The sequence below is a fragment of the Arvicanthis niloticus genome, chromosome 13, assembly GCF_011762505.2.
Source record: "Arvicanthis niloticus isolate mArvNil1 chromosome 13, mArvNil1.pat.X, whole genome shotgun sequence".
Lineage (NCBI taxonomy): Eukaryota > Metazoa > Chordata > Mammalia > Rodentia > Muridae > Arvicanthis > Arvicanthis niloticus.
The window spans coordinates 18,061,060-18,077,766 of NC_047670.1; the positions used below are offsets into that span (position 1 = coordinate 18,061,060).

The 16,707-nt window shown below is 40.7% G+C and overlaps 1 protein-coding gene across 1 annotated transcript; it reads right to left on the reverse strand.

Annotated features, from left to right (window-relative positions):
* Window positions 1–78: 78 nt before the first annotated feature.
* On the reverse strand, window positions 79–16,639 carry Slc25a32 (solute carrier family 25 member 32). Its single transcript, XM_034517494.2, has 7 exons — window positions 16,190–16,639; window positions 9,710–9,860; window positions 6,782–6,867; window positions 5,005–5,165; window positions 3,203–3,316; window positions 2,789–2,934; window positions 79–1,387 (listed from the first exon to the last, which is right to left on the reverse strand). Exons 1-7 carry the CDS (start codon window positions 16,341–16,343, stop codon window positions 1,249–1,251), a joined length of 951 nt encoding a protein of 316 aa, XP_034373385.1. The 5' UTR covers window positions 16,344–16,639; the 3' UTR covers window positions 79–1,248.
* Window positions 16,640–16,707: the final 68 nt, after the last annotated feature.

Genomic DNA, 16,707 nt, shown 5'->3' on the forward strand with positions numbered 1-16,707 from the left:
AAAATGTATCATTTTTTGCTGAATAAACATACTTAAAAAATAAAGGTAAAGATATAGCAAACACCATTTTTATAAATATAAATTATCTTTTCATTTTTTATTTTAAAAACAATTCTATTTCCAAAATATAAAAAAATAGGCTTATTTTCGATGAACCCTTTAAAGACAGCTTTGATCATAATGATTTATTTACAAAAAGTAGAGGACAGTGCAACAGCACTGACAGCTGAGCGTCAGAGGAGTTGCATTAGTCCAGCATCCTTTGGGGCAGGCCTTTTACCTGGAGATCTACAATGACATAGAAATCAAATCAGTAATGGCCCCAGACAAATGTAATTTGTATTCCAACCTGAATTTGAGCAACCAATGTAGATGAATCAATTATTTGGAATCTGGAACCATAAATCTAAAAATTAACGGAAAATGGAATGCTTATTTCTATTCCGTTTTTCAACAAATTCACAGCAAACATTCCATCTCTGTGAAAAATGAGCCAGCATTTCTGATGAGTGATTTGTAACCATACATGCTAAATAAAGGCTTTACCGGATGCTGGAAGTTCAGATTTGTATACACCCTAACCACATACTAAGTGTTTATGGCCAAAATACAAGGTCTGTGTCCAGAATGTCACTGTAAATAATTAAGCAATGGAACGGCAAAAGGTGCCAGATATTTCTCAGAGAAATACATGACTTCTCCAATTTCTGTACTTAGTGTGTTTCAGTTGGATTAAAAACAAAAGCACATTTATAATAGACTTTTTTTTTTTATAACAAAAATATCCCCATTCAAAATGGGGTAGACTTGATAACAACTTACTTATAAGTTCTCCAAGTTTAATTTACCCTTGAAATATAATCATTCTTGTAAGAAGCTAGTTCCTTGCTATTGCACATGGTCAGTTTTAAAGCCAATCCAGGCAAGAGAGGTCAGAGAAAAAAAAATTCATTAAATTACAAATATTGCAAATTAGCTTCTACCTGAACAACAAAATGGAAGATCTTACACATTTTCACAGTGGCTATAAGTTTCAACATTATGCAGATGGTACCCACTCCAGGTAGAGACAGCCACACTCCACACACATGGAGAAGCCAAGAGCAGAAAACATCAAGATGACTTAGCAGTCCTTTGACTTCTAACAGACGTGTGACTACGAGCTATGTTGTTCTGCAGTATTCTTCTGAGCTTTGTGCTTCAAACACAAAGGAGTCTGCTCCTGCCTCAATACACTGGGATCTTCTTTTAGCTCACTTTCTTTTCTCTAAGGTCATATAAAAAGTGAGAGACATTTTCATAAACCACAAAGGTGATGCAGCAGGCTGGAGTCACTCTAATCAGATTGGGGGCAATTCCTTTGTAAAATCCACCGATGCCTTCTTTCCTATAAAGGAGAAGAGATACACACTTACTATCCCAAGCAGCCAGTGTGAATACACCAACACTTCATTAGCACAGAGTGTGGAAGGAGTGGTCAAGCCTCACCCGACCTGCAGGTGGACTTGAACTCTGTATATGATGCCTTGAAGGAATATCATTTATGAGCTGTTTATAAACTTTATAGGGGCAAGGACACCTCAAAACACAACTGCACAGTACTGCATTTTCAGGGATGCATTCAAATGTTTCTAAGTGAATGATGAGGCTGATGGTCTAACAGATCTAACTTGACCGTCCCTCGTGGCAGCCAGGTGTGGTGGTTCAGGCCTATAATCCTAGTACTCAGGAGGGAGATGAGGCAGGAGGGATTGTTACAAGTCTACGAAGTCAGCCTGGACTAGACACTAAGCACCATGCTAATGAGAGCTGTATTCCAAAGACTCTGTCTCAAACAAACATGCTTGTTTGCAATCAGTATGTCCATGATCTCATAATTGATATAAGTGGTACATAAAACTAAATATAGCTCATATAAAAATAAAATCTTATTTCCTCAATACCTAAAATAGGAATAAGGCCTAGTAAGTTAACATACAGATTTCCAGAATCTTTTTAAAAATATAATTAATTTTATACCCCCACTGCAGCCTTCCCTCCCTCCTTCTAATTCTTACCCCACATCTCCCCTCCCCATCACATCTTCCATTTCTTTTCAGAAAAGGGCATGTCTCCCATGATACCAAACAACCTTGGCAAATCATGCAAGCTACACTAAGACTAGGCTCATCTTCTACTGAGTCTAGACAAGGCAGCCCAGTTAGGGGCAGGGGACCCAAAGGCAGGCAGTACAGTCAGAGTCAGCTCTGCTCCTGCTTCAGCAGTATTTCTTACAGTGAACTAAATTCAAACACAGTCTCTTCAGGACTTCTAGAATTAAAGGGAAATGCAATGGAAGTCTACCTATAATAATTTAATCATTCTCATGCTTCGTCTCCTCTACCCACAGAGACAAGCACTTGGAAAGGTTACAAGCACCAGCAGTAAACACAGGCCTTCTCGGTATTTAACTAGCTTTCTGATTACTTATATCCAATGGCAATCAAATATTTTGAGACTTAAACTCTGTGCTGGTATCTTTTCAAAGCACTTATTTCTATTTCATATCTTTTTTTTTTTTTTTAATAACAGCTCCATGAGCCCAGACAGTCTTATTTTATAAATGAGGAAATCAGACTTCAGAGACACTGTTTTACCTCGATATATACAGTACACAGGAAAGAGAAAACAGCTAAACCCATCTTTTCCACAGCACGCTGGCCAGTCCTAGAAACTAGTATGGAGTGGATAGTCTGGGCATGCGAGGTAGTTCTGGTGCAGCTCTGATGGCCCCCGCACACGCGCTCACCTCCACGTCTTTGTAATAACATCCGTTACACCCCCGTAAGACACATGCTGATCCTGAAGACGGGCCCTCACAACCTGATACGGGTACGTAGCCGCAACGGCAAATATTTTGGATAGTGCTGCAACAGAGATGTATTCTGCTGTGCTCTAAAATGAGAACATAAGTAGGAGCTCTTTAAAAGCAAAAAGTACATAGAAAAAAATCTAAAAAAAAAAACTGTTCCTCTTTAACACGAGGTCTATTTAATATGGGTTTCTATTTAACATCTGTGCCATCAGCTTATGAAATATTATCTGTTAAATTAGTGATAGAATATTTATTAAGATAGCAATACTGTCAAAGTAAATACATTGTAAAAACCTCTATTTAGTGCCCGCAGAAGTAAATGATGTTACTTTAAAATAATTATCTTACCAGCTGGGCTTCCGGAAGTCTATTGACGTGTTTGTTGTACTTCAACTTCAGCAATTCATATGCCATAAACTGAAGCGCACCATGTGATGTTCCAAACAGCCCAGGGACAAATCCCTAAAGGGAAAGATGAAGAGAAGCAAAATTATACAGCTTTCAATGACAGATGTACTTAAAATATTTTTATATTACTTTATGTAAACTCACCTAAGTTTCACCTAAACCACATTTTAACGTATATTTTAATAAGTCATATTTAACATATATTATGTTTATATTATTTTATATTAAGTATAGTATAAACATATGCATTTAACAGACATATACGTGTGTATGATACATATATACATCTTAAGAACATATATGTATGTATGTATGTATCTTAAGAAAAGCACTGCCTTCTGCCTTCTCCTTTTTAAACTGTTTGGATTTCCATAGGTTGTTTTTCTTTAAATAGTATACATATGGAACATAAAAAAGATCCACACTACCAAGAATTGGTGTTCAACAGATTAAATTTAGTAAAGAAAGTAAAACTAATAATATTTCAAAGGATTGTTCATAGGTATTCTAAAAGAACAGGGTAAGAAATGATAAAAGGAAATACAGAACTGAATAATATAATTGCAAATAAAATTGCTCACAGACCAGTAAATAATCTATAACCCCGAGTTTATATGCAAGTAATTTTAAAGCTATTACACAATTCTTGAAAAACAAAGTAAAATGTAATACAGTTAGTTCAGCCTAAATTTTATATTTATATATGTATACTTAACACATTAATAGTTAATAATTAATATTTAACAATGTACATATTTTAAATGAGGATAAACAAAAAAGACAACAAAGAACTGTGGCAGGTAAATCTTCGCTGTGAGCATGACTGAGGAGATCCCTGTGGGTGTGCCCAGGGTGGAATACACAGCCCAGACAGACATATACATCCTGGGATCTGGAGACTGGACAGGTCAGGTGGAAGAGTAGAAAGCCATGGGGCAGCAGGACGCCCTGTTTCCTAACCATGGAGCTGCTGCTCTGCCTGTCCTCCCCACACACAAACCCCTGAAACCACAAGCCACAGGGGCTCTCTCTTCTCTAGTTGTTTCTTTCAAACACTGTGGCCACAGCCATGCAAAGGTAACTAACACCAAGGGAAATTAAGGTAAGAGAAAAAAAGTACAAAATTGGAAACAGATCTTGTTTCCACCACTAAGAAGAAAATTTAAATATGCTGCATTCAATTCCTAGCACTGAAAAAAACAATCACCAGGCAAAGTGCTGAATTTTTCTTTTGGTTATTATTTTTAAATTCATGGTGTATTTACAGCCAATAAAAATAAGATCCTGTTAAGACTCACTCATCTTTTCTTCATAAATTATCAGAGACAACTTTCAAGGGCTATAACGAGAAATGGGTGAGCTAACTGCATGGCTCACTAAAAAAATACCTGACAAAGGTTTACACCAATGAAGACACAGCTTAAAGTACAATTTCAATATTATAAACAAGGTTCTGATTTCACCCAATTATTTCCTGCTTATGTTTGGTTTATTTTTAGGACCAAATACAGGTCATTTAGAAGTGAAACAAAGGAGAAGATTTACAAGGCTAGAAACTGATTTGGTGAAACATGCTTATCATCTCAGTATTCTGTAGTCTTAAATAGGAAGACTGAGAGTTGAAGACTAGCCTGGGCTATCTAGCAAGACTTTGTCTCAAAAACAAAGCAACAACAAAAACAGAAGCTAGTATTAATTGCAATTTCCAGAGTATTCAAAACATATTCATGATAATTTGTTACCTTGTATAATCCACGCACACCTTCATATTTATATATTTTCACAAGTGCATCAAACATTCCTTTATACTGTCTCTGTGAAGGGTTAACAACACCACCATATTGTAACATAAGGCGAGTTTTCGTCACCCATAATGGGTTTGTAATACAGAGAGTCATGGCTCCTAAAATCATAAAGATTAATTAGAAAAAAGGTACTGTTTCATGCAATCCAAATAAAGAAAAGCTTATTAGATAAAGAAACATTTTTTCAAAAGTGTGCACATAAGCATAAAGAAGGCCCATCTGACCAAGAGCAGGGGTATAGCCAGGCACGGTGGTGCACACTTTTAACCCCAGAACTTAGGAGGCAAAGGCAGGCAGATCTCTATGAGTTGAAGGCCAGCCTGGTCTACAGAGTTCTACAACAGCCCAAGCTACAGAGTGAATCCTTATCAGAAAAACAAAAATAAAACAACAAAACCATTGGGCATAAGTAGGACATTAAATTTAATTAATAAGATGGGAGGCAATGCTATTCCAATCAGTTGAGCACAGGTATTATAAGAGAACAAGGCATGAAGAGACTGTATCTGGGATGGGGAGAGGTGGGCTCTTAGGCGCTGCCCAAGAGTCACAAGGAAAACTTCGTTTTTCATGGTCAAAAATGTTCTTCCTGTGGTTAGTGAGAGGTAAATTAAGAGGTAAAATGTAAAATAGCTTCTTTGTAAGAACAGAGCAAAGCTCTCCTGACTCCTAAACCACACAGCCTGGGCAGAGACTAGGTCTTAGGAGTCACATATTAAACAGAGGGGCTATGGTTAGGGGAAGAGAAAGAACCAGGGGCGTGGTTCTTCCAGCTGCTGTGTACATACACGTCCACCCAAGGTCTGTCACAATCTTCCTCAAATCCTTTCAAAAGTCTAATAAGGCACAAGCAGCTGGGAGGCAGCGTCAGAAAGATCACTGCAAGGCCAGCCTGGGCATCTTATATGTGATTCTATCTTAAAAAACCAACCAACCCACCCAAACCGACCAACTTCCTGCCCTACCAAAAAATACATCTGGTTAAAATTTTCATTTGTTGAGCTTCCCAAGAAATTTTTAGTAAATAAATATCAAATTCTATCATGACTTGGGTCTATTCATGTGGCTAAGTATTTAAAAATTAAGACAGTTCTTGCTTTAAAAGCAAGAACAAACCAAGGTAACATGAACAAACCAAGGTACACAATAGATCAAAATAGGTTTTATGAAACTTCAGTCTCACTGTTTTTCGTTAATGGCATATATACAGGAGCAAGAGAATAAAGTTACTAAGTTACATAACTTGAAAGCACCATAACTAAATCATCTCTTAAGAATTTTTCAAAAATTACTTTATGTATATGTTTTCCTGCATATATGTATGTGTACCATGTGTATATACAGTGCTCTCAAAGACCAGAAGAGAGTGTCAGATCCCTTGGAACTGCAGTTACAGATGGCTGAGCCACCACCTCAGCCTGGTGCTAGGAATCTAACTTGGGTCCTCTGAAGATCAGCCACCTCTCCAGCCGCACCCCAATCAGCTTAGTCTAGAGATTCCTAACTTTATATGCCTAGATGAGCACATTTAAACTAATGCTAATGGGGAATTGGGAGAATTTAAAAGAAAGGAAGGAAGGAAGGAAGAGAAAAATAAACCCTTGAGGTCAGAAGCCCAATCTGGGCCAGAGGGAGTCCTGTACTCAAACATACTCAAGCACCCCATCCCCACCTAAGGAATTAAGTCTGGAAGATGATATTATATATTGCTTACCGGCTTCAGCAGCTGAGACGAGGAACTCTAATGGCTCTAACTGTTCAGCTCTTCCCTCTGTCTTATACGATTTGATGGCATTGTAACTACAAATATTAAACATAGACCAAGTTTAATCTGAACACAAGTCATAAAGCAACAGCACATTCAAAAGCATAATCTCCAAAGCAAAAGTCAATGCATAATGAAACAAGTTAAGCTTATTTAAGAATGGATATGCCAAGAATGGCTCACAGTGAGATTATACCATCCTCCCCATAAAAGAATATGCCCAGCAATGTGTATGTGAACTGTTCTAACTATCCTTCCGTGCCAGGGGCCTGCTCCAGCCTTTAGTGGAACTGTACTGGGTGGGACACTGCACCGGACGAAGGACAAAGACTGATGATCCATGGCCTTATAATCTTACTGTTTGTGCTTTAATAAGCACTCACTGGTTTGTGCTAATCAGCACTCACTGGTCTCCTTTCTCTCCAGCTCAAGGACCTCTCTGGTCAGGTGAGAGACTTAGAATTCCTCGCTCGCTCGCTCGCTCGCTCGCACACACACACACCGACAGGAAAAAGCATATCAGCTGCAAGAAGCAATCTCTTGAGACCTTGTCTCTCAGAGCTCAGCCATCGTGAAACCAGTGGGAAAGTCACCTGCTAGCCGTAGCCTTTCCTAGATGGCTTCTGACACTTCGACAATTAATAGTAGCAGAAAAAAACTAGGAGAAGGAGGAGATGCTGTGTCGATACAGACATCAGGAAGAAGCAAACAAAGTCATGGGATACCAGACAAATGCATGTTCAGGAACGGTCATCAGCTTTCTGATGCATAAGAGAACATGCACTAGACCCCTTTAATAGACTGACAAGGACTCTGGCATTCTAACAGGAACTAATAGGTAACAGTGTCCTAAGGCACTCAGAAACTGTCCGAGAGAGGGAGATCCTAGAAGTTCCTGTGTAGAAGTGGCACTGATCTGGGTGTTGAGACAGGTTTATTTCAACAGGGAAAGAGATACACATGGGGAATGACAGGAAGAGTAGACAACACAATGAGGGAAAAGCAGCCACAGGACAGGCAGCTTGAGATATGGGTCACCTTTGACAAAAACACAGCCACTAGATATTTCTGAGCAGGAAACATAAACCAGGTCTGTTTTTGTTGTTTGTTTTGTAAATACAATTTTAACTATGTGTATGTGTTTATCTGTGTACCCACAGAGGTTACAGGTTGCTGTGAGCAGTTTAATACGGGGGTGGGAAAGCAAGCTCTGACTCTCTAGAAGAACAGCAAGCCGAGCCAGCTCTCCAGTCTCTATTTTGATGTTTTGAGGCAGGTCTTCTATGATGCAGGCTGGCCTCATACTCACTATGAGTAATGGATGACACTGAAATCCAGATCTCTCTGTACCTATCTACCTAATGCTAAGACCTGAGGTGTGTCATCAGGCCCCAATTTCCACTTTCCTCTTGAAAGACTTTGATTAGAGAAACATTTCAAACATTACCCATAATATTTTAACATGAAGCAAACTGTTCTATCATAAGAAATTCTTGTCATGCATAGCATGTCCTCTTGGAGCTCACTTTCTCTCTCTCTCTCTCTCTCTCTCTCTCTCTCTCTCTCTCTCTCTCTCTCTCTCACACACACACACACACACACACACACACACACACACATTTGAGTTTTGTATAGACTGAATGCTTTCCTTTGTAAGAGATGACTTGGTCTCTTCACAGCAATAGAACAGTGACTAAGATGCACAGTGTCCACCCAGAAGCCTGCTCAACAGCGGCAGCACGCTCCTCAACTGCAGGCTTGATGCTATGGACTACGTTCTTTCACACTCAGTAAGGTGAGTGCAGGGCCTGCTCAGGAGCTTGCAGCGCCTCCTTTAAGAGGAATGCAGTAGGAGTTATTCCAAATAGCGATGGTGTCTAACAGGTCATTAAGCTATAAAGACAGTGGGGCGGGTAAAAAAAAAAAAAAGCTATGAGGCGTGCACCTCAGACTCTTGTAGGAATCAGGTCATTGCTTTCTCTTCCCAACAGGGATCTCTGATATGTGTGCTATAGGTGCTCCTAGCTCTATCCCTCCTGATTTAAACTTTATTATGCATCAAATGTGCTTCTCTAAGCCATGTCAAACAGTCTGAGATTTCTACTATTCTAGCTGAAGATAAGTATATAGCTATGCTATGATACTTCAATTCTGCAGACATTTTCTATTTTGGGAATATTCTGGAACTAATCTCTTATACATGACAACAACAGTTCATTTTATAGGATTGAATTTACAGACTGAAATTGTGAGATTTATCTTTAAAAAACAGTTTCAGATTCCTACAGTAACACTTACAAAACTACTAACAAACAACTGGTGTAGTCACCTTTTTCTAATCTATTTTGGCTGTTAAAAAAGTGCTCAAGAATACTAATATGGTCCCTTGGAATTCCTGAGGTTGTACAGTATCACCATGAGTTACTCAGAGTTAGCACTGGCTGTAACTACAGCAGATGTACAGTGTCAGCATGAGTTACGGAGTTAGCACTAGCTGTAACTACAGCAGATGTACAGTGTCAGCATGAGTTCTGGAGTTAGCACTGGCTGTAACTACAGCAGAGCTCTTTAGTGTCAGCACCCCACTGCTCAGTTTAATACCTCAACTTTCCTGAATTCACCTCAAAGCAATGGTTTCTGCAAATCTCATATCTCATCCTGTTATCTTGTTCCTATTAGAACTCTGTTCAGGATCAAATGTCTCTGATCACACCTGGCAGACAGGAACTAACAAGTTACTCTGCTTACCAATCCTTCCAATCCAAAAAAATGATTAAATGACTCATCAGTTACCCATGTTAAAAAAAAAAAGTGATAAACAGAAATCATTAAAACAAGGGTCCTCTTCAATACTGTGAATTCCCCAGATCTACTCACAAGAAAAAGTAGAGTCCCCAGGATAAACCGGCACCCCACACATTCGGGGTTACTCCTTGATAAAGTCCTCGTAGTCCATCGACTTTCCAAATGGTAGCCAAGCAATGTAAAATTCCTTTATATTTTGGTCTTACTTCCAGTCCATCACTCACTGCATTGAAGAACATACGGGTGAGAAGGGACACTGCCCATGAACCACACACAGACACAGCACACAATCAGATCCATGAAGGAAATATATTCACCAAGAAAACCTCAGGTAGAGGAAATTGTTTTTAGGATATCTGGTATTTTTTAATTAGTACATCATCCTACCAAAGTATTCAGCCAGAGCATACTAAAAGCTCTAATATTTTAGGAAGTAGCCTTTAAATAACCCAAAATAACCCAAAACACTTATGTTTGTTACAGATACTCAAGATTATGAACTCAAATGTTTGAAACTATTACTCAGGGTGAAGAGAAATTGTTCAGAGTTTTGGAATAAATACTTGGTGCCCTTGTAGAGGACCTGGGTATGATTCTCAGCACCCACATGGTGGTTCACAACCACCTGTAATTCTAGTTCCAGGGTCTGACACCCTCTTGTGAATTCTGTAGGTTACAGCCATGCAACTGGTACATATGCATTCATTCAGGCAAAACACCCGTACATATACAATAAAATAAAATGAAATAAAAATATTTCTTAAAAAACAAACAAACCCTAGTCAAGTCTATCAAGAATGCCAGCATGGTCTGAGAGGCAGCAGAGACGAAAGCTGAGGAAGGGCAGCTTCCTCCTGAACATTCTTCTCTACCAACACATACAGACCTCTGTCGGAATATAAAGTACCCAAGTATTTCATGTGAATACTATTTTCTAAAGCTGAGCTAGTTTCCTCCCTCCTTTCTCACACTGCTCTCAATCCAAGGTCCCGTACAGCTCAACAATACAGCACCACTGTCCACAACAAAGCTCCTGCTACCTGAGTGACACTCGTGCCACCGAGGACCAGTTGCCTCACTTGTCCTTTCCTTTTATTAAACAATCTTTTTTTTAAAGTCCTTTATATCTTTTTATTCTACCACATAAAGCTCTTTCAGACCTGCCTACATCTCAGGAAATGCTATCTGTTTTTAAGCAGTAGTAGTATTTTGAAGTATAGAGTGCCACTATGCCCGGCTATATTTGGCATTTATTTTTATTTTTGCTTCTGTAGGAAAAGAAAAATACATTTGAAATAAGATAATTTAGGGAAATGAAGACTACTTAACAGGTCTGTCAACAGATTGTAGGAAAACAATATGGAACTTAACAACTGCTTTGTTGTTTTCAGAAGTCACGCAATCCTGGAAGTAGAATATTAAGAATCTCAGAAATAGGGAACGTTCCATATCATGCATATGATACCAGATTATAAAACCACATTCCACATTATACAGTTCCACAATACAAAGTTTATTTTACATAGTTTGCATGCTCCTTTCTTCTCCACTCTAGCCTTTACAAGCATCTCTCCTTGCTATTAGACTTGCACAAGAAGATGCTGAGACAATGCAGTGGCCGTCCCTCTCACAGCCACTCCCATCATCACTTCTACACTCACTCTCCTCTCTCAAACCTGAGCTGTTTCTCAGCTTTTAAATCCATATTTTAGGTTTAGCACGTAAAAAGGGTCTCATCACAGAATTTTTCTATGTATGTGTCATTATATTTGTTTTTCCGAGACAGGGTTTCCCTGTGTAGCCCTGGCTGTTCTGGAATTTACTCTATAGATCAGGCTGGCCTTGAACTCAGAGAGATCCACCTGCCTCTGCCTCCTGAGTCCTGAAATTAAAGGTGTCATCACCACTCGGCCTTTATACTGTTTCTATTTTAGCCTTCTCTCCCACTACCCTCTTTTGTATGCCCTATTCCCTCTGTCTGGTCTGCTCATCTTCTTACTAGTAAACAGTTCTCTAAAGACTATCCTGTAATGCGATTTCTGTAGATTTTTATTACTTCTTTATCATTAGCCATTAGAAAGGGAGTAATATGGGTTAAAGGGTATCAATATAAATTCAAAACACAGTGAAAAGTACCTTCCAAAAAAGTTCACACAAATTATAGTCTTTTCCATGTACACACGCCTGGTTCTCTGTCCCCTCCCACTTCTGTACTGAATGGATTCGGGCACTGTTTACCAGTGCTATGCAAAGGTGGAAGAGTCAGTTTCTTTCATCATTAACCTGTCAACATTACACTACGAAATGAGATTAAAGTGCACTGAGCTTCAGGAGAGGCCTAGGTTGGATACCAACTTTCCTTTATTAATTACACGATCTCACCCTGTCCGAGCTTCAGTGTCCTCCTTTGTAGAGTGGGTATATCCTCCTAAATTTTTTAAGGTTTACACAGCCCTTCAGAGAGCAGGGCCGTTTGCCCAGGAAAGGTATTTTGCAACACACATGCTTCTGATGTGCCCCTTGGGTTTTGTGCCTTCCATTCTGCACAGACTTCCTTGTTCTGGGCAGTTTTCCAGGTTTCTCTCAATAATAAGCTCACAATTCAATTGTGAGACAAAAGGCAAAACACCCCTGCTTTTTGTGGCCATAAACCAATGCTTGCTTTACTGTTTTAAGAAGTTAATCTTAGTAATAACTTTGTGAATAGTAAGAATGATTAGGCACTGGCCTTTAGAAGGTGACATCTTTGGGGAGGAAAACTGGTGATTTGGGGGGCACAAATGTTGGGCTGGTGTAGGAAGGAATGTTAGTTTGGAAGGAAGGGTGGGGATGGGAACTGTTTAGAAGTGAACTGTATTATCTCCAAAGTTCAGGGAAAGTTGGAGTTCTGAATGCGACTACAAGAAGATAGGGCCTTTAAGGAAGGAATTAGGATTAAATGGCTATTTGCAAGCCAAGGAGAGGGTCCTCACTAGAAACCAACCTGACTAACATCTTGATCCTGGGGATCCTTAGTCCCCAAATCCCCAAGAAAAAAATAATCCTTTTGTTGTTTAAGCCATACCGTTTGTAGTGGTATTTTGTTGCAACTCAAACTACAAAGGTTCTTGGCAGGGGGAACTAAAATAATCACATACATGTTTTGAGACAGGAAATTGTGGTGTCCTCAGATAGAATAAATTTGAAGACAGAGAAAACGAGAGAGGATCAGGAGGAGTCTCCCTACTGTCACATGGAAGTTGTATACACAGTGAGTTTTTAGTCTAAATGACCTGAGGAATTTCATGAAAGCAGTGATCTCAGATCACCGTAAAGGCTAGTGGTAACACTGAGACATGCCAGGAGACTGTAACTCAACAAAAAAGCTGGTATATTGGAGGAGCCAAGATCATTTTTAAATTCTTTTTGAAGAACAGCAGCAAGTACACTAGCTTTAAAAACTATGTAGTCCCACCATCCCAGGACACACTGTCTCACATGCTGGCTCTTAGTTTTATCTACCGTCCCTGTCTTGGTCACACCTGAAGAGCTTGTTTCTTAGTTAATAAATTCCCTTCACTTGTGCTTTATGTGGATGGTTTGTCTCTACTTTTTTTGTGATACAAAGTATTTGAGCTCAAGACCTATGGGTGCCTCAACCTAAGACCTAAGGCAACATTCAACCACTGAGCTCATTCAGTGCCCATACCCAACCTCTTTCAAAAGCATCTGTCTGAGCCACTTTGTGTATCTTTGTAGAGTACCACTGCTTTGCCAGGGCAAATTCTTCGTGCCTGTAATTTTTCTTAGGACCAACTCACAGTGGGTACCTCCCTACCCACATGAAGCTTAGCAAGTTCCTTTACCCTTCTCACGTAACAGTTCTACTTTTTTTTTTTAAAAAAACTGTCAACACTGGAGCTCCAGTTTACTTGGGTGTCAATGAACTGTTTGGTTTTATAGCATATGCATTCAGGATTAACCTTCCCCACCACTGCTAGACAGTAAGTTTAATAAGTGGGCTTAATTATATGAAAGCACAAAATGTAGGCATTATTCAGTACTGATGCCTACTGATGGCTATATTGGTTAGTTTTATGTCAGCTCGGCACAGCTAGAGTTATTTGGGGAGAGGAACCTCAACTGAGAAAATGCCTTCATCCAGATGGCCTGTAGGCAAGTCTATAGAACAGTTTCTTGACTAATAGTGGGGATGAGCCCAGCCTCTACAGTGTGGAGGTGGGGATGCCACTCCTCAATTCTACCCCACTGCAGGAAGTCTTAGTTGTACAAGAAAGCAGGCTGAGCAAGCCATGAGGAGTAAGCCAGTAAGCAGCATCCTCCATGGCCTCTGCATCAGCTCGTCCTCCAGGCGGCTGCCTTGAGCTCCTGCCCTGACTTCCATGGATGATGGACGATTAGACGGTCGAGCTATAAGGAATGAACCCTTCCCTTCCCGAGGTGCTTTTGTCATGGTGTTTCATCACAGCAATGGAAACCCTAACTAAAAGCCGACTCAACTTCTCATTGTTTATCTTCCTCAGTTTCTCCTTCCTATCACTCTCCAGTCAAACTGCAGGCTTTACCACTACACAGGCTTGCTCTGCTGTGGGAAGGACTTCAATTAGGGATAACTATCTAATCCCAATCCCTTATCCTGTTACTAACCACCTTATCTACCCTACAAGTTTCTTTTTCTTTTCTTTTTTTTTTTTTTTTTGGTTTTTCGAGACAGGGTTTCTCTGTGTAGCCCTGGCTGTCCTGGAACTCACTCTGTAGACCAGGCTGGCCTCGAACTCAGAAATCCGCCTGCCTCTGCCTCCCAAGTGCTGGGATTAAAGGCGTGGGCCACCACCGCCCGGCTACCCTACAAGTTTCTAACATTAAGATAATGAATCTTCTCAGGAAGAATTCCCTTTCCTCAGGCCTAGTCAGCTTTATAGCCCTGTCCAAAAACCAACCTGGCCAACCCTCAGCTCCCAATCTTCTGCTCTAGAGGAGGCTGTGTAAGAGGGACACCGAGACACAGACTCACATCTCAAGAAGTCCAAGGCTGCTCAGGTTTAAGCCAGTGTTAGCAGAGATTCACAGAGGTGCTGTGGGGAGTAGGTAAGTGCAGGGCAGTTTCAGAGTCAAACTGCTGAACTCAGACCTGATTGCTCTTTGCAGTCCTGTGACTTGGACAGCTTACTCAGCTCCCTACCGCTATCATCTGGGTAAACGGAATAACAAATTCCTAGTACATGTTCAATGAAAGTTAGCTATCGATGTTGGTAACAATTTACTGTAACCATTATCTACAGATGCATATCAAACTCCACGGAAATACGTCTCCGTAGTATCTTTTCTGGATACTCTCCATAGGCACCACGTATTCTCCAGCACAGAATGTCTTCTTGTCTCCTCTCTGGAGACAAAGAATTAATCCTGTTGAGAACTTTAATATGGAACCTTTACAAATACATACAAGTCACCTATGCTTACTTTTTAAATATTTACTTTATTATTTTCTATTTCATATGTGTCCCTGGGTAGGGTATGTGTATTTGCTGGCAAGAGGCCAGAGATTTTAGGTTTCCTTGAAGCTGGAATTACAGACAGTTGTGAGCCACCTGCTTAAAGTGGGTGCTGAGAACCCAATGTGGGTCCTGTGGCAGTGCTAAGCCATTTCTCTAGCTCCAGCTTTCTTTATAGTTTTTTTTAAAATATAGTCTATTTGTATTCTTATTTTGTATTTGAATTTATTCTACTTAGCACTTGATTTCATGTTGTATAGAATCCTTTTATATAACTTAGGCTAATTACATTTTTAAGTTTCCTAACAGTAAGAAACTGTTGGTACTTCTTAGTTCGACTCCACTGTTCAAACAGTAAGACACATACATCAAGTAAATGAATAAAATTAGAATGTTCTACTCAGGCCATTTCTAAAGATTTGATCTTCAAGGAAGAATTTAGCTTGTAATAAATGAAATAACAGAAATAGTTTCTAAATAGTTACCAAGGATCATCTTTGTAACGCAATTTGGTATTAATTCCTAAAATGCCGTGCTAATTTCCATATACTTAATTCACACTTAAATACAGTTATTTAGAGTGTAGAAGCTCCTTCTTCCTTCACTAGATAATGCATATTATAAATACTCCAAACTAAAGAAACCTCCGAGAATATCTTAATCCCAAGCCAAGACCTTATCTTTGGAAGGAGACAATGCTCCAAGCTTAAACACTTGCACTTTCGTTTGACTTTATACAGCCAAACACGTGGCTGCCCTAAGACTTCAATTTACCCCTAAAGAGTGAATGGCTGGTGAACATAAGGGTCAAATGTGACATTCTCCTTTCTCTCAAACTTCACCCACTTTCTCTATCCTTTAGGGTTAGGGGACACAGGGAAAGACGGGGTCCCCTTCCTAAATCCTAGCTCCAGGTAACGCAGGGCACACAGCATCATCTTCGGGGCTCTCCCTCTTGTGCTACTGAGTATGGGGAGACCAATGTCTCCTTTTGGTGTTTAGTGCTTCGCTGGGCTGGCAGCAAGGGAAGCCGCCTGGGGCATGGGCAGGCTCTTACCAGCGAAGCGGATCTTCACAAGGTCGAGGGGGTGCAGCGCCAGGTTGGACAAGACCCCGCCACTCACGCCAGCCACCAGGTTCTCGTACCGGACGTGGCGGAACACCGCGCTCCACGCCGCCGACCCGGGCGCCGACTGGCCCTGGCCTGTCATGGGCTCCGGGCTCGTCGACACTACGGCGTCCAGCGCCGCCGACGTGGGACGTGATGTAGTGGCCGCCACCGTGGCGACAGTCGCGGCCCGGGTCCCGGAACCGCAGGACTTGAGACCACTTCCGGAACTGGAGCCCGGGACACTGCAGCAGCAATGGGACACCCGCGGCAGAGCCGCGTGAAGAAGGACGATCCGAGCTTAGCCTGCTTAGCCCCGCCCAGCCAGTTTGGCCCCGCCCATAGCTGCGCGCGCTCGCCCTCAGGACGCGAAGCGAGAGAAAGCTGAAGGACCGCCCCTCCAGCTCCGCGCCGATGCGACTACGGCACGCCGCGGGGTCCAGCTGAGCCATCCGCCTCCTACACTA